We start from the raw sequence: 24975 nt of genomic DNA on the forward strand, positions 1-24975 counted from the left end.
CAGAAATAATTCCTTTCTCTACTTCTACTAATAAAGGATACTGAAATGTAATGGGAGGCACTCACAGCGTTTTAATGTTTTAGTCTTAGTGTTCAAAACTTTTCCAGATGTTATTTGGTCTTCGTAAAGCAGGAAACCTGCAGTACCAAGAAAACATCAGTTTGGGAGAGGAATGTGATATAAAAGAACTTCAACAAGAAGGAATGCATAAATATTTGGGAATTGATGAAAGATCAGCAATAAAATATGAACAAATGTGAATAAAACTTAGTAACGAATATTTTGGAAGACTAAAATTAATACTGAAAACAGCATTGACATCTAGGAACACAGTTCAAGTTATAAATCAATTTGCTTTTCCAGTCCTAACTTACAGTTTTGATGTAACTGACTGGCCCCAAAAGGTGTTGGATAGAATGGACAGGAAAACAAGAAGGATGCTTCATGGTCATCAAATAATTTATAATAATCAGTGTATACCAAGACTATATATACCACGTTTTGAAGGAGGTATGGGTCTCCTCAAAACTGATTACATGAATAAATCTGCAATTGTGAGACTGCATACACATCTGCTGACCTCACAAGACCCAAATGTAGTGAAACTGTTGAAGCACGAGGAGAACAAATCGAAGATGGCTTCCCTGCTTAATTTAGCAGAAGCATATCAGCGTCAAGCAGGAATGGAAATCAAACTAGATGTAGATAAAAATCAGGCAGCAACTGAATGTGCCAAAAAACAAAAGAAAGAATACAAGGTGAAGGACCAGATGAAAAGGCAAGAAATGTGAAAATGCATAAATTTAGTTGCAAGTATAGAAAACTCTTGGAACAACCTCATGTTGATCAGGAATGAATGCAGGAATGGTTACACAGATGTGAATTTAAACCAAAAGAAAAAAGGTCAATGTTGGCAGCCCAAGACAGTGCGCTATGTACACATTGGTTTACAAACTCCATTGAACATGTCGTAGAAACAGATAAATGTAGGTTCTGTAAAACAGAATTGGAAACAGTTGCACATCTTATTGCTGGTTGTGATGCTTTTTGCAGAAGGACTGTATACTGAAAGGCATAATAATGTGGCAAGACTGTTGCACAGGGGATTGTGCAAACATTATAATATAGAAGTAGTTGAAAAACACTGAAAACAAGAGCCATAAAGCATTAAAGAAAATGTATTTATTATTTATTTATGTGTTTATTTATTATTTGTTTACCAGGAAAGTCTGACTGGACACAAGTCCTTTTTCCGAGGAGGCTGGGGAGAAAAGCTCCATGAGTAACAGTAAAATTTAATGCACACATTACAATAATCAATAAAGTATAAAATAAACAAAATGCAGTATACATAAGAAAATACAAATTTGTTACATCTTGACAACAAAACCTAGGCTTTGACCATAGCTAGTACTATTTGCAAAGTATGACTTATGTCAAGATATAGGGTTAAGACAGGGTGGTAGGAATAAAGGATTAAACACCGGGGAAGAAGTTGGATATGGCTGGGGTATACTGAGATGTATCAGAGCATTCATGAGTAGTTAGTACAGGAACATAGCCACTTACTTTTTAGATAAGCTTTAAGTGATGGCTTAAAGTGATTAGTGGATAAGATTGAGAGAATTGATTTAGGAAGAGAGTTCCATATATGAGATATATAGTTGGAAAATAAAGATTCTCCTACAGTGTTGTTGGCCTTGGAGACAGTGAGTAAGTTCTTATTGTTAGAGCGAAGTGGTCCGCTGGAACTGTAAGGAAGGCTGAGATGTTGTAGTACGGGGGTTCTGGTAGGTTGTGTTATAATTTTGTGAGTTAGAGAGAGTTGGTTGTAAAGAATAATGTTGGTCTTAAGCCAGTCTAGTATCCTTAAAGCTGTACAATGATGTGTTCTATATGGACAGTCAGTGCAAACTTAGCAATTTTATTGTAACATGCTTCTAGCTTAGATAAGTCAGTTTTCCTTAGATTAGTTAAAATTGGAGAGGCATATAGTAGAGTGGAGAGCAGATGGATTTGTGCTAATGTAATTTTGGCCATTGTGGTCAGGAACCTTTTGTGCCTATATAGACTTCCAAGTTTCTTATGGACTTTTTTATGGTTAGGGAGACATGCAAGTCAAATGTTAGGTTATTGTCTATTTCCACTCCAAGAAGCTTTGTATGGGTTGTTGGGGAGATGACAGTATTGCCTTTGGCTGTTATATTAAATTGTGGGCATGAGATAGATGACTTGTTAGGTTGGAAGAGTAATAATTTAGTTTTGTTTGGGTTCCGGATTAGATGGGTATTGGCTAACCATATTTCAACAGAAGTGAAAGATCTCTGTGTTTGAGAATGAAAAGCTGATAGAGAAGTGGCAGCACAGATAAGTGTTAAATCATCTGCATACTGTATTACTAGAACCATGTGAAGTAGCTGTGTGTAGATTATTAGTAAAGAGGGAGAAAAGGAGAGGGCCCAAGATAGATCCTTGGGGGACACCAATGGATAAAGGAAGGTGTGGAGATAGGTTGCCCTGCCATAGAACAGATTGTTGACAACCAGATAAATAGTTATGAAACCAAGCTGTGGCAGATGGTGAAGAAGAATAGTTCGCTTAGTACATCTATTAGTTTGGAATGGGAGACCATATCAAAAGTGGTTTACCTTTACAGCATCGATACCAATATGGGTGAAACAGCTTCCACGAATACCGAAGTGCAAACGTCTCCAACGTCGAATTCCACATAAGCGAATGGCAAAACCTGGCCCCTTTTTGACCCATGGTAGCACTGGTGTGGAGGTGTGGCACGGCCAGAAATGTTGAAATTCGACATAATTTCGACATTTAAAAATGTTTGTGGTTTCAGTTCATTTAAATGGTTAGATTAAATGTCTGGTCGATCATGTGTGATCGACGATATAAAGGTAAACCATCAAAAGCTTTTGATAGGTCTAGAAAGATGGCAGATACAAAGTTGCTGTTAATTCCTGTGATGGTTTACGGTATTAGTGAAGGATAATAGAGCTGAAGTGGTACTATGTGATGGGCGAAACCCATGCTGAGTGTTTGAGAGAAGGTTATTTGTTAGTAAGAATTTCATGACCTGGAGATGAATATCCCTTTTGAATAGCTTAGAAAGAGCTGGATGACAGTTTGTCACTTCTGTGGAAGGTCCCCCTTTATGAAATGGGATTACATGGGAAATTTTCCACAGTTGAGGGACCTTGTTTTTGAGAATGGATCTATTCATAAGGATTGATTCTGGAAAGGCTATAGATTCAGCTGCAGTTTTGAGGTATTCACTGGGTAATTTATCTACGGCAAGTGTAGTACGTTTTAGTTTCTGGAGTATTTTTTTTATAGTGGCTGTAGAAACTGGGGAGAAAGAGAATGAGGCCTTGCTGGTTGTAGATTTGGCTGGTTTGGTATCAAGAGTAGGGATCTGCTGCTTGGAAAGGGCAATTATAGATTCAGTAAAATGTTTTTTAAAAATGGTAGCTATGCTATCGAAATTGTTGTGGATGTTTGTGGTTAGTGTAGTAGATTTTGCTGGGTAAAGGACTGAGTTTATAGCCAGCCAGAGTTTTTTAGGTTTTTTTAATATGTATTTTGAATGTTATGATAGAAATTTATTTTATCCTGTTTTAGTTGGGGGGTTTTTTGCCTTATTTCTAACTTACTGATTCTGTAGTTTAAAAACTACTGTGTTAGTCTTATGCTATAATTTCCAGGCTTTATTTCTAGTTTTCAGAAGGGTCCTGGTGTCTCTACTTAGCCAGGGGCATAGTTTCATTTTACTCTGATGGTTCTAACAGGGGCATTTGCTTTTAATATATCCAAAAATAATTTATTAAAGTGGTTCACTGTGTCATCTAGGTCAAGGTATTTCAGTGGAGTCCAATTGCACCATTGTAGGTCAGCCTAGGAAGTTGTCAAGATTAAAGTTAGGTTTTTTTCTGAGTTGTTTAAACATAGTAGGTTTTGGTGGGAATATGTGTTGTATAGGAAATGTGGGTAGGTGGTCGCTCAGATCATCAGGAAGGCAACCTGATTGGAATGAATGAGAGGAGTCATTTAGTAATATCCAGTCCAATGTTGTTTTTTACTAGCTTTATCTATTTGGGTAGGTTCTTGAATAGTTTGTGTAAAACCATGCACATTTATGTGATGGATTGGGGTGATCTGTATCACATGCAAACCAGTCTAAATTAAAATCACCCAGTATGAATGTCTCCTGACTAAGGGTACTACTTCCCCAGTGCAATAGATATTCTATAACTGGGGAATTATTTCCAGGTAGGATATAGCAGCCAATTATATTAAGTGTTTTTCTTGAATTTATAGTTAGTGTGGTATAGATGATTTCTGCACTGTCAAGTTGTGGGGTTTTGCAGTCAATAAAAGTTAAAGTGGGATGGTCTTAAAGAAGGTAGTAACTCCACCTCCTCTTTTGCTGAGTCTATCCACCCGTAATATGGAGTAACCTGGGTGTAGTATTTCATTACCTTTTGTACCTGGTTTAAGCATGTTTCAGTGATTATTACTATGTCTGGGGAGTATGTGTCTAGAGTGGCATGGAGGATGTCTAATTTGTTGGCTATACTACTAATGTTAATGTTCATTAGCAATAGGTCTGATTTGTTTCTGTTTAGGATTGGATGTTTAGGGGTGTTGAGACTAGAGTGACTAGGAGGGTTGCTGTTATCTGAGAGTGGTCCAGGGTTTGGGTGGATGTCACCACTACGCAGTAGCCTAGAGGCAATGTTGGTAAGTAATTTCGATCATTTGATAAGCTCATTGTTGAATAACTGAGGGCTATAGTGACTGTCTTTATCAGGTATTATTTTAAGTGGAAAATATTGGAGGCTAGTAATATTAACAAGTATAGGAGAGATGGTGAGATATGTACACAGAGTAGTATGGTAAGGTGGGTTTGTGGTGTGATGAAAAATGAGTGTCTGGAATGTGTTATGGTGATAAGTAGTGAGGTGACATAGTAATATGAGTGTTAGTAAGAAGTGATAGGTGAAGCACGAGCATGTTATAGGTCTAGGAGGAGGAAACAGGATAACAAGAAGTGCGTCTAATTGGATGGATAGTGTGAGGGAGTGTCAGCCTAGTTGCACAAGAGTAGAAGCACTGGGGGTGGGTGGGATATGGGGACAAGGTAAGGGAGCGGAGTGAGCCAGGAGGGTGAGCGGAGTGGGTAGAGCAAGTCCCAGCAGGAGAGAGTCCAAAAAGAAAAGAAAAAAAAAACAATCAGGAGCCAGGAAATGTAAGTAAGGCAATACACTATGTTAGAGTTTTTATGCTTACAGAAAACAAATTTTGCTAGCAAGCTCTGTAACTATAAGTAGAGCTAAGGGAATTGGGACTGAACTAAAGTTTTGTTTTGGAATAGTTTTAAGCTTAGACTCTGGAGCTCACCTGTTTGCATACATAGGGAATAAGGATATTATACAATTAATACAGTATGTTGCTACCTAGTGGCTGACTTGATTAAAGCTCTCCAAGTTGGAAGCTGAATGGAGCTCAATGCAGCTGTGCTCACCTCACAGTGATAGTCACAAAGTAAGAGGAAATTGTTAAAAAAACAATTCAATGACATTCACCTAATGATTAATTGTAAAGGAAGGCTTATATGAAGTTTATATCACATAGGATCACCCATTACCAACTGTTCAAAAAATAGATTTGAGAAAACCAGATATAGTAGTCCATATAGCAGTCCATGAAAAGAAGACAAAAGTAGCATTGATCATTGAATTTGCTACACCTAGTGACTACAGTCTTACATACAGAAAAATACAAAGTTATAAAAGTTATCAAATACTAGGATTTGCAGGCAGAAATGAGGGCAATGTGGAAGGATGCCCAGACAGTCCCTATAGTAGTAGGAGCAATGAGTCTTATAAAAAAGAATTTACAATTGTATTTAGATGTGTTACTGATACATGTAACTCCATATGAATTGCAGAAGGAGTCATTACTGGGCACATTGCTGGTGCTGTGAACAGCACTTCTGGCTAATATCGAAGACTGAAACAATACTAATTTCATGAACTTTAATCATACTTTGGCTTAGGAATGGGGTATAATCTCATCATGTTATTAGAAATCCAAAAGACTTGGAGAAATTAAAAAAAAAGGTTTTAATGTTATATGCAGTTTCTGTGTCCTTTGTGAGTCACACTTCATTTTCATGAGTAATACAGAGCTGCAGAGGGATGCCATGTAATTCCTCCATACCAGTGTTTTCTTCATTTTGTTCAGATGTTATAATAGCAAAAGAGCATCTTCACCTATGCAAATAGTATTTGAATATAATCCTAAAAATTCTTTAGGAACATCTAAAAATACACCACCAGCTGTGCAATAAGCTGCACATCTAAGTTTACACAGTAAATCTCTACCTAACAGATTTAAAGGGGATACATTTCTTATAATGAAAACATATTGATTTTTAGTGGACCAATTTGAATAGGAACAGGTTTCGTTTCTGGGTAGTCTAAAGGAACTCTGGACATGCCTAAGGCCTGAATTGTGTGTTTACAAAGTGGGACATGTTTAGCATTTGTGAAGTAATTATTAATCTAGTAGTTCCTGTATCAGTGAGAATCTGAATACATGTGTTTTGCACTGTAACATTGACAAAGTTCTTGAGCAATCAGTACCAATGGAAAAAAAAATCTACCTGCTTATGGCTGTCCTTATGAGTTTGTAGCTACCAAGCAGTGTTCCATAAACAAGAGTTTCTGTGGTATTTGAACATTTGGTGAACTTGCTTGCTGTCCAGGTAATGGACACTCATTTCACCAGTACCTAGTTTGACAACAATAAAAACAAGCATTTACATATGGTGCACCTTGCGGTGATAGTGGGGAATCAGGGGAATAATAATTTTGCTTATATTGTCCTGGGTATTTCTGAAAGAATCAGAATCCATCCCAGGAACAGAATTTCTTATCAGCACCTTTTTGTAATGTATTTACTGTTCTTTAGTTGCCTGCAGCCATGACATTAATCTTGTTGTGTTGTATTTAACTTTCTAACTACAGATTCCTTTTCCTTAGTTTTAGGTTCTTCTTACCAGTCATTAAGAGCTGACCAACAACAGGCCAGTACCTTATTACCCTTTTATTTCAATTTAATTTTTAAATTGTCTAAATTTTTCTTATCAAAAGTACCCTTTTCAAGAACCTGCAAAGTACTATCATTTTTAGTGAGCTCAGACCATTTTACCAAATAATTACAGCTGTCTCTTCCATACTTATTGAATATATACCTGCCCGGAGTCCCAAACTCCAGCTGTGTTAAACCACTTGTACTGGCACTCATTATAAAAACCCACTCTCAAACCAAAGGGATAGATATGCAACTATAATTAGGGTCACTCACATTCCCAATGAAGGAATCCTCTCTGTCCCACTTCTGCATTTGATTAGAACCCACTCTCACTCCTGCAAAGGATACTCTGTACTTCTGATGAGGAAACACAATCCTTGTGACAAGAACACTCTATCCTTGTATATATTGATTATACCCCACTAGCACACAATTAAATAGCTTAATGCTATTAGTGTGAATAATTACACATACATCCAATTTCCCAGATGCATACAATTTACCTGCTCACATTCAATCAGAACCGAAGACAGTTTTAGTAAAGCTTACCTGTGGAGACCTTAGACTATTGAGATTTTTAAAATTGTGCATTGATACTCCAGACACTTGCCTGGTAGTAAACCTGTCACTCTCTTATGCCCAATGGCAATTTCTAATGTAGCAGCAACACACAAATGGTTTGAAAATCTGAGTAGATAAGGCATGACACAGTTCAACAGAGAATAATAATCTACTTTATTGCAAAGAGAAACATGTATGTGGGAGACTAAGAAATCAAGGTCCTGTCTCCTTGAACTACAGGAGAGTAGAATTTTTATACTTTCTTTTGGTAAAACCAACATTATTGTAACAATCATAGAACAACCACTGACCATTTAAAAATGAACACTACAGTATTAATTTTGCTAACGAAGATCTGACTACTTGTTTATGACTTTTAATATCAGGCATGAATTCTGAATTCCATAATAGGACTTTCTGCAGAGAACAAATCTGTTTTACATTTCTTACTCTGTCAGCAATTACTAATATTACACAGGAAGTGAATCTGCAGATGCATACTGAACATACCTCCCAACTGTCCCGAATTACTGGGTTTTTACTGAGTTTTAGGGTCCAAATGATGGGGTGCCATGATTCCTGAGTGACACCCCATAATTTCCGATTTTTTGCTACTTTATTTTTACATTTCTCACTGTTTTTGCTGACGTCATCACGTGCGCAATGACGTCAGCGCTGTTGGTGCTACCAGCCTATCGGAATTAGCTCTGCACATATTTCCAGCTGGGCTGTTCAAGCGGCTTGTTCAAATGCCATCTGGCTTAAATGAAATGCCGCTGCTTTCATTTAAATGCGTTCGGAATGAACGCAATGACATTATGTGGGATTGTGGAGCTTAGGAAGTCTTCTGGCTGAAACAAAGATCACATGTGGAGCGAGCCATGCTGCTTTCATTCAAATGCATTTGGAACGAACGCAACGACATTGTGTGGAATTGTGGAGCTTAGGAAGTCTTCTGGCTGAAATGAAGTTCACATTATGTGGAGGGAGCCATTCAAATATGTTCGAAATGAACGCAACTTTCTGGCTGAAATGAAGTTCGGAATGACATTATGGTAATGTAAATGCTGCTTTCATTCATTAAAGTGTGTGTGTGAGACTGGAGGGAATATGCTGGAGTACTTGCAGAAGCTGGGAAGCACTGATAAGATGGATGGTTTACTGGTCACCTGGAACCATGCTTCCAACAAAAAGGCTGAGATGCAAACAGCTCTGGACAGTAAGTCACTATTTTCTTGTTTATTGAATTTAACTCCATATTCTGCATGGGAAAATTTAGAAAATTATCAGAGAACAGGAAGACATGGCACAAGACATTATTTGTAGTCTAGTGCATGGTAGCGTTTCTCCTGAAGTGTTTCTGTGTGAGCTAATGGGAGCAATACAATCACATCATTATGATAATTATACAGGAGTAAGAGGTATGTATTTAGACTGCAACATGAATGAGATTTGCAAGATGTCCCATTAAGAAATCATTTATAGTAAAAAAAAAGGCATTAGTGCTACTGGTTTCAAAAGCTTCTCCATCTAGTAGAATTTACATGAATGAATCAGTTAGTTTGCCGATTTTTTTTCAGTACTAGTCAAGATTAGTTTTAGAGTAGATCCTGAGAGAAAAGCTCCAAGCAGGCAGTACTTTGTCATGTAGCAAAAGCTGTAAAACATGTCTCCAACATAAATGATTAATAAAACAACAAGAACAAATGTGTAAATAGCAGTTAAATCATTCATCCTTTCATCTCCTGTATACTGTTATTTGAGGTTTTTGGGCAAACCAGATCCTGCCCTGCCAAGCAATGAGAATAAAGGTGGCTTTTCTACAACTCTTCAAGATCAGACTCTATGAGGAACAATTCAGCTTTGCTCAGCAGTACTCTTTGAACTCCACAGTTGCTGTTTTCCGTATAAAATACTGCCAGTGTGTTTTTGTGTGTGTGCCAGCAGTGATTCCCTTCTTTTGGGAGATCTCTCCCTTTTTCATGTTTGTGCATCCATGCAATTGTTATATATAAGTTTAGAGGGAGTGGTGTGTGTGTGTGTGTGTGTGTGTGTGTGTGTGTGTGTGTGTGTGTGTGTGTGTGTGTGTGTGTGTGTGTGTGTGTGTCTGCGTGTTTGTGTGTGTAGACTTTTATGATGGAAATGTTTTGAATTGGGCAGTGTTGTCATTACTTATTATACAAGGAATATAATTTGGCAATTTTCTAAGTTTATAAAATTACTATTTGAAATGTGTCCCTATTTTCGGGCAGTATTCCTCCATTATTGGCTTGTCCAGGTTTTTTGTGCTAAGAGGTTGAGAACTATGGTGAGAAGTGAGAACTGAATTCACTAAATGATAGCCATTTAAGTTTCAGTCTTCCTATCCTTCAAGAAATAAGTTGCTTATTTGGCATAGTGTTATGTTGCCTTGACTGTAGTGCACAGCGTCTGGGTTCAAAACTTGCCAGTGAAATGCATGGTGGTAACACAACATTTTATTCTAGCAACTTTCCAAAATTATACAAGCAATGTTTAAAATGTGTCCCTGGTTTTTGGCCTTTTGTCCCCCCCCAAAAGTGCAAGAAGCTGTGCAAGATGCCTATGCCTTACACTAATGTCATTCTATATATATATATATATATATATATATATATATATATATATATATATATATATTGTGTGTGTGGAAGTAGACTTTTATGATGAAAATGTTCTGAACTGGGCAGTTTTGTCATTACTGGTTCATGCATTTTATTTCATTGCCTACTGAAAAAATGTTTAAACAATAAATGTGCTCTGTCTAACAAGTGTGCTGTATTATACAAGGAATATAATTTGCTAAAGTCAGGAAGGTGCATCAAAGAACACGTATGTTTCTTGTTTTGTGTGCAAGGGGCTAATGATTTGAAAACAGCCCAAAGATAATCTTTATCCACCACTGGCCAGATGTATTTTCCTTGGATGTGATGTAGGTTTCAATGCTATTTTAATGAATGTGAGTTTCAAGGGCAGAGAACTTTTAATGCCAACTCTATTTTCATTGTATTGTGAGACAATATTGCTTTGTTTAACAGATATCTATTGGTGTTTGTGCATTGTGCTGTAATGTGTAAAAATAAAATCCAAATCATTGTAGAAGTAAAGCAGTATGCACATGTTGGTGTTTATGGTAAATGGGATGACATAGCCAGGTAATGGGACATTGGAATGGCTGTAGGGGGGACTCTGGTTCCATATTTTGGTTGTCTGTTCTTCAGTTTGCATTTGAAAGTTGGTATCCCACAATTCTAGTGGAGTGGGCGGGATTACATAATTATGTATGCAAATGTTATGTTAAACAGCGTACAGATTTGTACCTATTTTTCATAGGTTCATAGGTAGGTACTAGGCTATCTGCCCTAGGGCATTTATAAGCCTAGCCAGAATGTGTTGGCTTTCACCTCCCTTTTAGACTAGATTCCTGAGCCTCTGTCCAGTAGGGCCATAGAAGAAATCCCAGGAGCAAATTTACGATCTCCCATCCACTCATCAAGATTTCTCTTGAGGGTCAGTGAGGGGCTCTGCCTAACATGGACTGGGATTCTATTCCAGAGCACAGGAAGCCTTTGGGATATGAATCTATCCCTCCAGCATGTCCTATTTATTGTTGTGCTAAGGTTTAAATCCCTGGAGCGTGTAGCTCTAATGGATCTGGTTTTCTTGAGGTGGAGCTTGTCCAACAATTCCAGGTTAGACATGGCCTTGTATGTCAGGCAGAGATTGCCTCTGAGTAGGCAGTAAGCAACTGAGTAGAGCTGGAGTTTCTTTAGTCGAGCTGCATAGGGCATCTGTTTGAGGCCCACTATCCTTTTGGTGAGGTATTTCTGAGGTCTCTCCAGCTGTTGCAGGTGTCGGGTAAGGTACATCCCAAATGGGGCATTGTACGCAATTATGGGCCTGGTGAGTGATGAGTAGAGGGGCACAATGACCTCTCTTGATCTAGATGTGAACCCTTTTGTGATTAGCCCCTTCCGCATTTCTCCTACTTAACCTTAACTTTTTTCATTAATTAATACCTATACTTACTATTTCTTTTGTCTTGCCCTACTCCCCCTACTCAACCTTAACTTCATTCATTGATTAATATCTTTACTTACTTTTTCTTGTGTCTTGCCCTGTTGTTCTCCTCTAATGCTCTGACTCACTCCTACTTTCTCTCCACCACCCTCTCTACCATCTCCCTAACTCGTCACTTTACTTGACTACTGTTTTCTCACTCTTCACCTCTCTTGTATTTCTACATTAATTCCTTCACATCTCCTGCTTTACATCTTTCTCTTTGACAATTTTCTAAAACTAATAGCTAATCTTTAGCTTTTTAATGTCCACTTCTAATGACCTAGTACAATTTTTACAATTTTGCTTCTACTACCTAGTAAAACGTTCATAAGTGCCCTAGGTTTTTTTTTGTTGTACTTATTACTAAATGTATATTCTTAGTATGCTTAAATTTTGTGTGGAGCTTTTCTCCCCGGGCCTCTACTGAAAATGGACATGTATCCAGCTAGACTAGCCCGGTTAACAAATGGAAAATAAAATAAAATATAGAAGGTTTTTCTAACCACTTTGGCAATGTGATTGTCAAAGGAGAGGTTACTATCTACTTGGGTCCCCAGATCCCTAATTACTTCTTCCGTACTTAGTGGATTGCCTCCTATGTGGTAGTTTGTGGGCACTTTGTTTTTCCCAAAGGGGATGACTATGCATTTTTTTGCATTTAGCTTGAGATCATGGTTCTGACACCAGGTGTCCGTCTCAGTAAGGCCCTTCTAGAGGATGCTTGCGTCAGCCGGAGAGTCGATTATGGCTCCCAGTTTGCAATCATCTGCGAACTTTGTCAGCCACAGTCCTCCCGTGTTTGCCTGTACCTCAGAGAAGTATATACCGAACAAGAGGGGTCCCAGGACTGAGCCCTGTGGGATGCTACTTGTAACTGGTTTAGAATCAGACATGGCACCTGCAACTCTGACCATGTGAGTTCTATCCCTGAGCCAGTTTGCAACCCATCTTGTGACATACGGTTTGATATTTAAGCTGGTAAGCTTGTTTATGATGCCAGAGTGGAGTATTGTGTCGAAGGCCTTTGCGAGGTCTAGGTAGGCTGTGTGGCCTACCTTTCCCTCATCTAAGGCTTTGGTAACTGTTTCAAAGAAGTCAACTAGGTTTAAGAGACAAGATCTGCCCTTAACAAAGCCGAATTGGGTGGGGTCCAGTGTTTGGAGTTCCCAATGTCTTTGTTTATGAGATCCATGATGATGCGCTCCATAGCCTTGTAGACCAGGCTAGTCAGGCTTATAGGGAGATAGTTCCCGGTATCCGCTGTGGCACCACCTTTGTGGAGCGGGATCACTGTTGCTGTACGTCATTCGTTGGGTACAAAGCCTGTGGTGAGGCTGAGTTGGAACAGTGAGTTTATGTGAGGGTGTAGTTCGTTTTGGAGCTCGTGTAAAACGCAGCCCGGGATACCATCTGGTCCCATCGATGCTGTGTTTTCATGGGCCTTGTCCAGATTTTTGATGTTTCCAGGTTGAGAGGTATGATACTGAAGAACATTCAGGAGTTAATAAAGCATATTAGAAGTGGAATGCATACACTAACATTTCCCTTCTCCATCTGCTTCACTCTTTACTTATGCAAGTAATAAGACATCTAATGACATAGATACGTCTGGAATGTTACTATCAGAAAAACTTGAACATTTTAACACATATTTACAATTTACACACTTCCCATATGGGTAACTTCTGATCTGTCTTCAACCTGAAATGTTGCTCTGTTTACCCTTTGTAGATGTATTTCTTATATAATCACTCAGATGTTGTCCCATTGTCTTATTTATTTATTATTTTATTTTACATTTGTTGACCGGGCTAGTCTAGCTGGATATATTTCCATTTTCAGTAGAGGCCCGGGGAGAAAAGCTCCACAAAAAAACATAACAATGAGAGATAAACAGAGACATATTGTTAATAAACACATAGAAATACTAATAAAAAAGTATTAGTAAAAACCAATAGTAATAATAATAAGACCTAGTGACAAAGTTAACAAAAAAAAAAAATTAGGCACACCATCAAAAGTCAAAAACTAGGGTAGGCCAGTTTAAAGCATCTAAGTTAATTCAAATAGGCTATGCCATAAGGCTCCTACTATAAATAAAAAGGAACAAGTGGAGAGAGAAGAAGGAGAAAGGTGTAAGATAAGGGAGAGGGAAGAGATTGTAGTCAAGAAATGGGAGAAGAACATGAGAAAAAGACAGCAAGAGGAATATAAATAAATGATACAAACAAGAGGATATGGGAGAGGTAAGAGAAATAGGTCAGAGCATAGAAGGAAATATTAGAGAAAAGAAAGATAAATGCTAGGTCATCAGCACAAGATAGGGTAAAAAGGTCAGGAGAGGGGGGGGAGAAGTCAGTCTGGTGTATTACATGAGCAAAGCCAGTGGTTTTGGAAGTACAGTTTGATTTGTTGTTTGAAGAGAGGTAGGGATGTAATTAGAGTTATATCCCTAGGTAGCAAATTCCATATTCGCCTACAGTATTAGTGAATAAAGAGTCACCAGCTAAGTTGTGAGCTTTTATGGGTTTGGTCAAGAGTTTAGAAGAGGAGCAAAGGGAGGTAAGATTGTTATAAGGGAGTAAGAGCTGAGATAGAATAGGGGTGTTTTCAGGTTGGTACAGAATTTTATGGGCAATAGTAAGTTGAGAGATTGCAAGATGATTTTTAGTTCTAAGATGTCCCATTAAGAAAACATTTATAGTAAAAAAAAAGGCATTAGTGCTACTGGTTTCAAAAGCTTCTCCATCTAGTAGAATTTACATGAATGAATCAGTTAGTTTGCCGATTTTTCAGTACTTACTAAGTCAAGATTAGTTTTAGAGTAGATCCTGAGAGAAAAGCTCCAAGCAGGCAGTACTTTGTCATGTAGCAAAAGCTGTAAAACATGTCTCCAACATAAATGATTAATAAAACAACAAGAACAAATGTGTAAATAGCAGTTAAATCATTCATCCTTTCATCTCCTGTACACTGTTATTTGACCTTTTTGGGCAAACCAGATCCTGCCCTGCCAAGCAATGAGAATAAGGTCGCTTTTCTACAACTCTTCAAGATCAGACTCTATGAGGAACAATTCAGCTTTGCTCAGCAGTACTCTTTGAACTCCACAGTTGCTGTTTTCCGTATAAAATACTGCCAGTGTGTTTTTGTGTGTGTGCCAGCAGTGATTCCCTTCTTTTGGGAGATCTCTCCCTTTTTCATGTTTGTGCATCCATGCAATTGGTATATATAAGTTTAGAGGGAGTGGTGTGTGTGTGTGTGTGTGTGTGTGTGTGTGTGTGTGTGTGTGTGTGTGTGTGTGTGTGTGTGTGTGTGTGTGTGTGTGTCTGCGTGTTTGTGTGTGTAGACTTTTATGATGGAAATGTTTTGAATTGGGCAGTGTTGTCATTACTTATTGCTATAAGGAATAATTTGGAAATTTTCTAAGTTTATAAAATTACTATTTGAAATGTGTCCCTATTTTAAGGCAGTATTCCTCCATTATTGGCTTGTCCAGGTTTTTTGTGCTAAGAGGTTGAGAACTATGGTGAGAAGTGAGAACTGAATTCACTAAATGATAGCCATTTAAGTTTCAGTCTTCCTATCCTTCAAGAAATAAGTTGCTTATTTGGCATAGTGTTATGTTGCCCTGACTGTAGTGCACAGCGTCTGGGTTCAAAACTTGCCAGTGAAATGCATGGTGGTAACACAACATTTTATCCTAGCAACTTTCCAAAATTATACAAGCAATGTTTAAAATGTGTCCCTGGTTTTGGCCTTTGTCCCCCCAAAAAAAAAAAACTTAAATTGAAAATGAGTGCAAGAAGCTGTGCAAGATGCCTATGCCTTACACTAATGTCATTCTATATATATATATATATATATATATATATATATATATATATATATATATCTTGTGTGTGTGGAAGTAGACTTGTAGACTTTTATGATGAAAATGTTCTGAACTGGGCAGTTTTGTCATTACTGGTTCATGTATTTTATTTCATTGCCTACTGAAAAAATATTCAAACAATAAATGTGCTCTGTCTAACAAGTGTGCTGTATTATACATGGAATATAATTTTCTAAAGTCAGGAAGGTGCATCAAAGAACACGTATGTTTCTTGTTTTGTGTGCAAGGGGCTAATGATTTGAAAACAGCCCAAAGGTAATCTTTATCCACCACTGGCCAGATGCATTTTCTTTGGATGTGATATAGGTTTCAATGCTATTTTAATGAATGTGAGTTTCAAGGGCAGAGAACTTTTAATGCCAACTCTATTTTCATTGTATTGTGAGACGGTATTGCTTTGTTTAACAGATATCTATTGGTGTTTGTGCCTTGTGCTGTAACGTGTAAAAATAAAATCCAAATCGTTGTAGAAGTAAAGCAGTATGCACATGTTGGTGTTTATGGTAAATGGGATGACATAGCCAGATAATGGGACATTGGAATGGCTGTAGGGGGGACTCTGGTGCCATATTTTGGTTGTCTGTTCTTCAGTTTGCATTTGAAAGTTGGTATCCCACAATTCTAGTGGAGTGGGCGGGATTACATAATTATGTATGCAAATTTTATGTTAAACAGCGTACAGATTTGTACCTATTTTTCATAGGTTCATAGGTAGGTACTAGGCTATCTGTCCTAGGGCATTTATAAGCCTAGCCAGAATGTGTTGGCTTTTGCCTCCCTTTTAGACTAGATTCCTGAGCCTCTGTCCAGCAGGGCCATAGAAGTAATCCCAGGAGCAAATTTACGATCTCCCATCCACTCATCAAGATTTCTCTTGAAGAGGGTCAGTGAGGGGCTCTGCCTAACATGGACTGGGATTCTATTACAGAGCGCAGGAAGCCTTTGGGATATGAATCTATCCCTCCAGCATGTCCTATTTGTTGTTGTGCTAAGGTTTAAATCCCTGGAGCGTGTAGCTCTAATGGATCTGGTTTTCTTGAGGTGGAGCTTGTCCAACAATTCCGTGTTAGACATGGCCTTGTATGTCAGGCAGAGATTGCCTCTGAGTAGGCAGTAAGCAACTGAGTAGAGCTGGAGTTTCTTTAGTCGAGCTGCATAGGGCATCTGTTTGAGGCCCACTATCCTTTTGGTGAGGTATTTTTGAGGTCTCTCCAGCTGTTGCAGGTGTCGGGTAAGGTACATCCCAAATGGGGCATTGTATGCAATTATGGGCCTGGTGAGCGATGAGTAGAGGGGCACAATGACCTCTCTTGATCTAGATGTGAACCCTTTTGTGATTAGGTGGGCTATATAGAAGGTTTTTCTAACCACTTTGGCAATGTGATTGTCAAAGGAGAGGTTACTATCTACTTGGGTCCCCAGATCCCTAATTACTTCTTCAGTACTTAGTGGATTGCCTCCTATGTGGTAGTTTGTGGGCACTTTGTTTTTCCCAAAGGGGATGACTATGCATTTTTTTGCATTTAGCTTGAGGCCATGGTTCTGACACCAGGTGTCCGTCTCAGTAAGGCCCTTCTGGAGGATGCTTGTGTCAGCCGGAGAGTCGATTATGGCTCCCAGTTTGCAATCATCTGCAAACTTTGTCAGCCACAGTCCTCCCATGTTTGCCTGTACCTCAGAAAAGTATATACCGAACAAGAGGGGTCCCAGGACTGAGCCCTGTGGGATGCCACTTGTAACTGGTTTAGAGTCGGACATGGCACCTGCAACTCTGACCATGTGAGTTCTATCCCTGAGCCAGTTTGCAACCCATCTTGTGACATACAGGTTGATATTTAAGCTGGTAAGCTTGTTTATGATGCCAGAGTGGGGTATTGTGTCGAAGGCCTTTGCGAGGTCTAGGTAGGCTGTGTGGCCTACCTTTCCCTCATCTAAGGCTTTGGTAACTGTTTCAAAGAAGTCAACTAGGTTTAAGAGGCAAGATCTGCCCTTAACAAAGCCGAATTGGGTGGGGTCCAGTGTTTGGAGTTCCCGATGTCTTTGTTTATGAGATCCATGATGATGCGCTCCATAGCCTTGTAGACCAGGCTAGTCAGGCTTATAGGGAGATAGTTCCCGGTATCCGCTGTGGCACCACCTTTGTGGAGCGGGATCACTGTTGCTGTACGTCATTCGTTGGGTACAAAGCCTGTGGTGAGGCTGAGTTGGAACAGTGAGTTTATGTGAGGGTTTAGTTCGTTTTGGAGCTCGTGTAAGACGCAGCCCGGGATACCATCCGGTCCCATCGATGCTGTGTTTTCATGGGCCTTGTCCAGATTTTTGATGTTTCCAGGTTGAGAGGTATGATACTGAAGAACATTCAGGAGTTATGAAAGCATATTAGAAATGAAATGCATACACTAACATTTTCCCTTCTCCATCTGCTTCACTCTTTACTTATGCAAGTAATAAGACATCTAATGATATAGATACGTCTGGAATGTTACTATCAGAAAAACTTGAACATTTTAACACATATTTACAATTTACACACTTCCCATATGGGTAACTTCTGATCTGTCTTCAACCTGAAATGTTGCTCTGTTTACCCTTTGTAGATGTATTTCTTATATAATCACTCAGATGTTGTCCCATTGTCTTCCCCTTATAATTTGCTGGCAAAAATGTTTGCATATTTTTGCCAGCTTAAGAAATATGCCAGTAGTTTAAAATTATATTCAGGATTTTATATGTATTATTACTAAAGGTAGAGTCAGACCCAAAGCCATAAGCAGATTCCCTCCAATGTGAGTTAGAAGTCAACAAAGTTTCCATGCTGTAGGGTTTCACTGAAACTTGTGCTTCCTGAAATAAATTATTTATGTAACTTCTATGAGCAAATCAATGAGCTGACTGTTGAAAATGTTCGGTATTATGGATCTGTAGAACAAAATCTTTGATTTTTAAAAAACATTTTTTAAATATTTTTAATAATATGTTTAGGGTGAGAGCTGTCTCCCTTTAATAAATAATTATTGCTAAAATATGTTCTGCATAGTGTCAACGCTACTATGCAATCTAAAAGTTTAATACAAGAAATATCCAAAAAATAAATGGTAAATAATTGGTAATCAACAGTAACTTGAATCTCCCGTTTCTTTTCATTGAGATGATTGGACAAAATCCTAAAGTTCAGTTATATAAGATTCCGTATCAACCAAACATCATTGAAAAATCTATGGTGTATGTATTTACAATATATAAAGACGATTTGGTAAGAATCATATGGAATCTTCAGGTAGTTCTGGAAGAGATCTGCACAAATGACAGCAATTGATGACTCCAGTACTGTTCCCTGTAGTTGCAAATAACATTCATAGTTGAAGTAAAACTCCGTTTTTGTTAGAATATGCCTGCTTAGCCTAGTGAGGAATTTATTAAAAGACGCATGTTTTTTTATTAGCCCTTTCCAAGCAAAATGACATTACGTCTAATCCTGCCTCGTGAGAAATACTAGTAAATCCACTCTGCACATATAGCAGTGATTTTCCATTTGTATTTCACTCATAAGTTGTACAAAATTGTGTTGTGTAGAATTCTTTAGTCTGGACCTCAACAATTCAAGTAATAGGTCACTTGTTTCCTTCTCAGAGGAGGAGGAGGAGTTGTGGCCGTACTAAATATATCCACATTGCCAGGATGTTGGTAAGGGTAAAGACTTCTGTAAGACAACCTCCCCTCTTGTCCTTACTGGGAAATATTCAGGATGGGGGAGTAACTAGGCTTAACTATAGCAAAATATATCTATATCTATCTATATATATATATATATATATATATATATATATCTATATCTATCTATATCTATAGCTATGTCTATCTATCTATCTATCTATCTATCTATCTATCTATCTATCTATATCTATATCTATGTCTATCTATCTGTTTATATAAACAATTACAGGTATTTAGTGTCTGTCAGAAATTGGTGCGTGAAAATAATAACAATAATGATCTAAAGGTATCTCCATTCTGCCACTTGTTCTTTTCACGCCTTACACGTTTATATGTCATGTCTGTACTAGCTGAGCTCTGAGCCTTTCCCCGACTGAGCCATCTCAGATGTCCATACTTCTTAACTTTCTCGAGTTTTAAGGACGTCTCTAACTTTGGCTCAAATGTTTGTCCTGTTCCTCCTAAAACTGTTTTTTTTTCCAGAAAAGATGGAGGATTACAGTCAGTAAATAATACAAATATTTACATTTACAGACTAGTATTTCATAAAATACCAACTAATTCACATTCTGTTTTCTATCGACTTTTGAAGTTAACAGTACCAGTATTTAAAAAGTATCCTTAATGTGGGTCCTTTTTCCCCTAATTATTGTTCGCATTGTCTCCGCTTCTGGAGTTAAAAGGTTGAGAGCTTTGCAGAGCCCACTGGTATTTGTGTATTTGTTTGGGTACCTGTTACAATAACAGAAAGAGAGAGAGAGGCAGCCACTGTTTGTATATGTTTGTGTGTGTGTGTGTTGGGGGGTTGGCAATGTGTGTGCATATATGTGCAAATATGAGTGTGCATGTGCGTGTAGTTCTCTGCCACTAAATTCAGGGGAAAAGTCAGAGTGTATTATAAGTTAAAAGTATTATGTTTTTGGATTGTGATTGCTGCCTGCAGTGCCCTTTAAAATGCACACACAATTATTAAAATTCTTACAAATGTTGGCGTTCCAGAGCTTGTTAAGCTTGGCTGAAAAGAAGTATTACTACAGAAAGCCTTAAATTTCATCTGTGAAGGGCATCTGTACACTGAATCAGCAGGTTTAAGACTGAGAAACTGAAATCAGTTTTATTCGGAAATCACCAGTCCAGCTGCAGCTTAGCTCCAGCCGATGTTACACTGTCTTTACCTTGTTCAAAGCTTTAATTGTGCACAGTTCAATTTTATTTCTACTCTGTACCAGGGCATCGGGTGCTGATTTGTCTATGCATGGGCTGAACTCTTGGCTAGGCTTATTTATTATTTATTTGGTACTTACGTATTATCACAACCACATTCTAAACCACTGTCTGACTGGTGTGTAGCACTGAAATGAAGATCCGGTGAAACTTTCCTTTCTTGTTTTTTTTTACTGTCAAACTTTTAGTGTTATCCAAGGAGGTTTTACTTCGTGCGATAGTATGTAAAAAATGACTTGCTTATTATCACAATAACATAATAAGATGACAGTCAAGGTAGCTCATTCTGCAAATTGAAAAGCAATCCCAATTCCTGCTTCTGTGACCAACGGCAGCCAGGCATGAAGTAAAACCTCGTTGGATAACACTAAAAGTTTGACAGTAACAAAAAGAGGAAAGGAATCTTTCACCGGATCTTTTCATTCTGTGAATGTAATCTGTAGAGCTCATTAACAATCCTCTTCCTTGTTAGCTTTCATTAGAAGGAGTTCTGTCTTATATCCCACCTTAATTATCATTTCTGGCACAGACAACTGTTAAACTGGTGCTAAACTTATAAAGGTGTGTTAAGTGTAACTTTGTAAAACTGATAACGTTTTAAAGAATCAGGGTTCATCCTGGCTTAGAACGTAGGAACAAGACTAGCTGGCTATCTTGAAAATGTATGCATTATGAAATTATATAGCCTCTCCTAAAATATGAGATGTTAAAGCTCACAAAAAATGTTGTCATAACTAGTTTGCTAAAGTTCATTATACATTTAAAAGTATTTACAATGTAAGTACCGACATTTCTTTACCATGAATGTCCAACTAGCCAGTAACCCTTTATCAGCAAAGAGCCGTGAGAAAAGCGACACAATGAGATCAATTTCACAGATTATTTTATTTTCTTATTTGCTGTGAAAGTGTCACTGTTATCCAAGGAAGTTGTATTTACTGGCTTCCTTGACTTGTTTGCAGATGCAGGATTTATTTTCTGTTAAGAAAATGAGCCAAACGCAAAGTCACAAGAGTTGTTTAGAATGTGGTTGCTATAATACGTAAGTACCATTTATTTTTATTTGTTTTACATTTGTTGACCGGGAGAGTCCGACTGGATACATGTCCATTTTCAGCAGAGGCCCGGGGAGAAAAGCTCCACAGATTAATAACACAACAAGTAGGAGATTTGTAAACAGCAAGCAAGTATTCATAGGAAAACACATGATTTGACAAGATTCCATAGTTTTAAAGTTACAAAGTACAATATTCATAGATAGTCACAAGTTTTAACAAAATTCCATAGTTTAAGTTAGAGTAAAGTAGTACTTAGAATGTACTGGTTTCCAGTAATAACATTGATTGAGACAAATGTAAGTAAATGGGGGTTAGGAGTGGATGTCAGGGTTAGTTTTGTGAGATGTGGTTGGGTTTATTTATTTATTTATATGTGTTGACTGGGAGTGTCCGACTGGACGTAGGTCCATTTTCAGCGGAGGCCCGGGGAGAAAAGCTCCACAGTTAAAATAAACAGACAGTAGTTACATTGGATTACATAGTGATTAACAATTTACATAACAATTACTTACAACATATTTACAGATGAAGAACATAGTACATCAGTAGACAACTAGAATCTTTATCTGTGAAGTACATAACAGACATTAACAAATGTTACAAGAAGACGTTCCTGCTGTATATTAAGTACTGGCTTATGAGCATCTGAGCTTGCTATAATCAAAGTAGTTAGTGGAGTGGAAAGAAAGGTAGTGGTTGGATGGGGTGGATGATATTGAGTGGGAGTTGCAAGGGTATAGCCAGCATGTTTTTAGGTGCGCTTTTAATAAAGTTTTGAAGTGGGCGCATGATGGTATGGAGGTAATTGTGGGTGAGAGGGAGTTCCATAATTTGGCTATGGTGCAAGAGAATAGTGCTTCACCAGCAGAGTTATTGGCTTTAGTGATCTGCAAGTGATTTTTGTTGCTGGATCTTAGTGGTCTGGTGGTGCGATAGGGTTGGAGTAGATTCTGGAGGGATGGGACATTTAGTGGATGGTTTATTAGTTTGTGGGCGAGTGAGAGTTGATACCATTGAAGGAGGTGAGAGAGTTCAAGCCAGCCCAGTTCAGCAAGTGAGAGACAGTGGTGACTATGGTAGGATGCCCCTGTGGTGAATTTGGCGATTTTAGCAGGTCTCTAGCTTGTTTAGATCGCATCGCCTTAGGTTGGTATATATTGGAGAGGCATAAAGTAGGGTGGAGATAAGGTGGGAATTTGCTATCTTTGGTGAGAAGTTGCTTATTTCTGTATAGCGCTCCTAGTTTTTTGTGGACTTTTTTATGGTCATGGATATGTGAATGTCAAATTTTAGTTTATTGTCTATTTCCACTCCTAGCAATTTGGTGTGTTCAGTTGGGTATATAGTGGTATTGTCTTTTGCTGTGATGTTAAAGTGAGAGTTGTTTTGAGTATGTTTGGTGGGTTGGAAGATGAGTAGTTTAGTTTTGTTTGTTTTGAGTATTAATTGGGCATCGGATAACCAAGTTTCAACAGAGGAAAAGGTGTGACTTTTTGCAGTTTGGGTAGGGACTGGGCTGAGCAGATGATGACTGAGTCATCTGCATATTGTATGAGTGTGCCATGTTTGGTGGCAGAAGCTAGATTATTGGTGAAAACAGAGAAGAGTAGAGTCCAAGGATGGATCCTTGGGGAACCCCTATGGAGACAGGTAGTTGGGGAGATATGTCATTCTGCCATACAATGAATTGTTGGCGGTCAGCCAGGTAACTCTGAAACCAGTTGGTGACTGATTGTGAGAAGGATAGGTTACTGAGGACAGAGATAAGTTGTTTGTGTGGGACCATGTCAAATGCTTTAGATAGGTCTAGGAAAGTAGCAGAGGAGAGATAGCCATTGTTTCTATGCTGAAGGATAGTGTTAGTAAAGGAGAGTAAGGCAGTGGTGGTGCTTTGGTTTGGTCAGAAACCATGCTGAGTATTGGAAAGGAGGTTGTTAGTAAGGAGGTAGTCTGAGACCTGAGAGTGTATGCATCTCTCTAGTATTTTGGAGAGTGGAGAGAATAGCTATGGGCGGTAATTGGTTAGTTCTGTGGAGGGTCCGCCTTTGTGGAGAGGAATTATATGTGATACTTTCCACAGTGTGGGAATGTAACTTTCTGACAGAGATTGGTTAATCAAGATGGATACTGGGTAGGCCAGAGCATCAGCTGCGATTTGTAGGTATTCACTTGGGAGGTTGTCTGCTGCTAATCTGGTGGGCTTAAGTTTAGTTAAGAGTTTTTTAATGTTGGAGGTAGGTACAGGAGAAAAAGAGAAGGCAGTGGGGAGATTACTAGTTGAAGGTGTGGGTTGGAGGGGGGGGGTTGTGTTGTTTAGCTAGTGATAGTATGGTTTGTGTGAATTGTGTGTTGAACGAGGTAGCAATATTTTCTGAGGAGTGAGGGATGTTAGGAAGGGGGGTACTGACTTTACCTGGGTGGAGGATGGAGTTTATGGAGGACCAGAATTGTTTGGGGCTGTGTTGGGAGGAGTCTAGGGCAGACTGGTAGTATTGGAATTTGTCCGGTTTTATTAGCTTTTTGACTCTATTGCGTTGTTGAGTCTTTTCCCGGTTAGGGGTCACCACAGCGGAACTCCGGTCCGCTAATGATTGGTAGTTGATTTTTACGTGACGAGATAGCCCTGCTGACACAACCCTTCAATGAATGAAGCACTGGTCCATGCATGTCTCCACGCAGAAGACTCTCTAGCTGAGAATCGAACCAAACAGCGTCTTACTGTGAGGTGACATCTGTTGCGTAGTTCTAGGAATTTCTGTCTAGTTGAGGGGGTTTTGGTTTTGCACCAGTGCTCCCAGGCTTTATCCCTGTTTTTCATTTCTGACTTAGTGGTTTTCTGTAGCCATGGGGAGGGTTGTGCTTTGATTCTGGAAAGTCTTATGGGGGCATGGTAATTAAGGATGCTCAGGAAGGTAGTATTAAAAAATTCAACTGCGTCATCAAGACTGAGGTACTTTAGAGGATGCCAGTTACATTCTTTGAGGGAGGAGATGAATGTGAGTGGGTTAAAGTTTAGTTTTTTACGTATTTGACAGTAGATGACAGGTTTAGCTTGGTATAGGTATTTTTTGAGTAGGAATGTTGGGGGGTGATCACTGAGGCTATCTGATAAGCAACCTGTTATATATGACTGGGGGCTCTTACTGACTAGTATCCAGTCCAGTTTAGAGTGCTTGCTGGAGTTTTTATTTATCCTGGTTGGCGACTGGACTAGTTGGGTGAAGCCATGAAGGTTTACATGATGGGTTGGATGGTTGCCAGAACAGGATTGCCAGTCAATATTGAAATCACCTAAAATTATAGTTTCTTGGGGGAGATGGTGGGTAGACCAGC

The 24975-nt window shown here is 38.6% G+C and overlaps 1 protein-coding gene across 1 annotated transcript in view; it reads left to right on the plus strand.

Moving 5' to 3' along the window:
* The first annotated feature begins 2887 nt into the window (after positions 1–2887).
* The window catches only part of BCAS2 (BCAS2 pre-mRNA processing factor), a 713255-nt gene continuing 691167 nt past the window's right edge, over positions 2888–24975 (plus strand). Inside the window, exon 1 of the mRNA XM_044076156.1 lies at positions 2888–2909. Coding sequence (XP_043932091.1) covers positions 2888–2909 — 22 coding nt within the window. The remainder of the gene's footprint in view (positions 2910–24975) is intronic.

This window comes from Protopterus annectens, chromosome 7.part0 (genome assembly GCF_019279795.1).
Source record: "Protopterus annectens isolate FY-2018-M chromosome 7.part0, PAN1.0, whole genome shotgun sequence".
Lineage (NCBI taxonomy): Eukaryota > Metazoa > Chordata > Ceratodontiformes > Protopteridae > Protopterus > Protopterus annectens.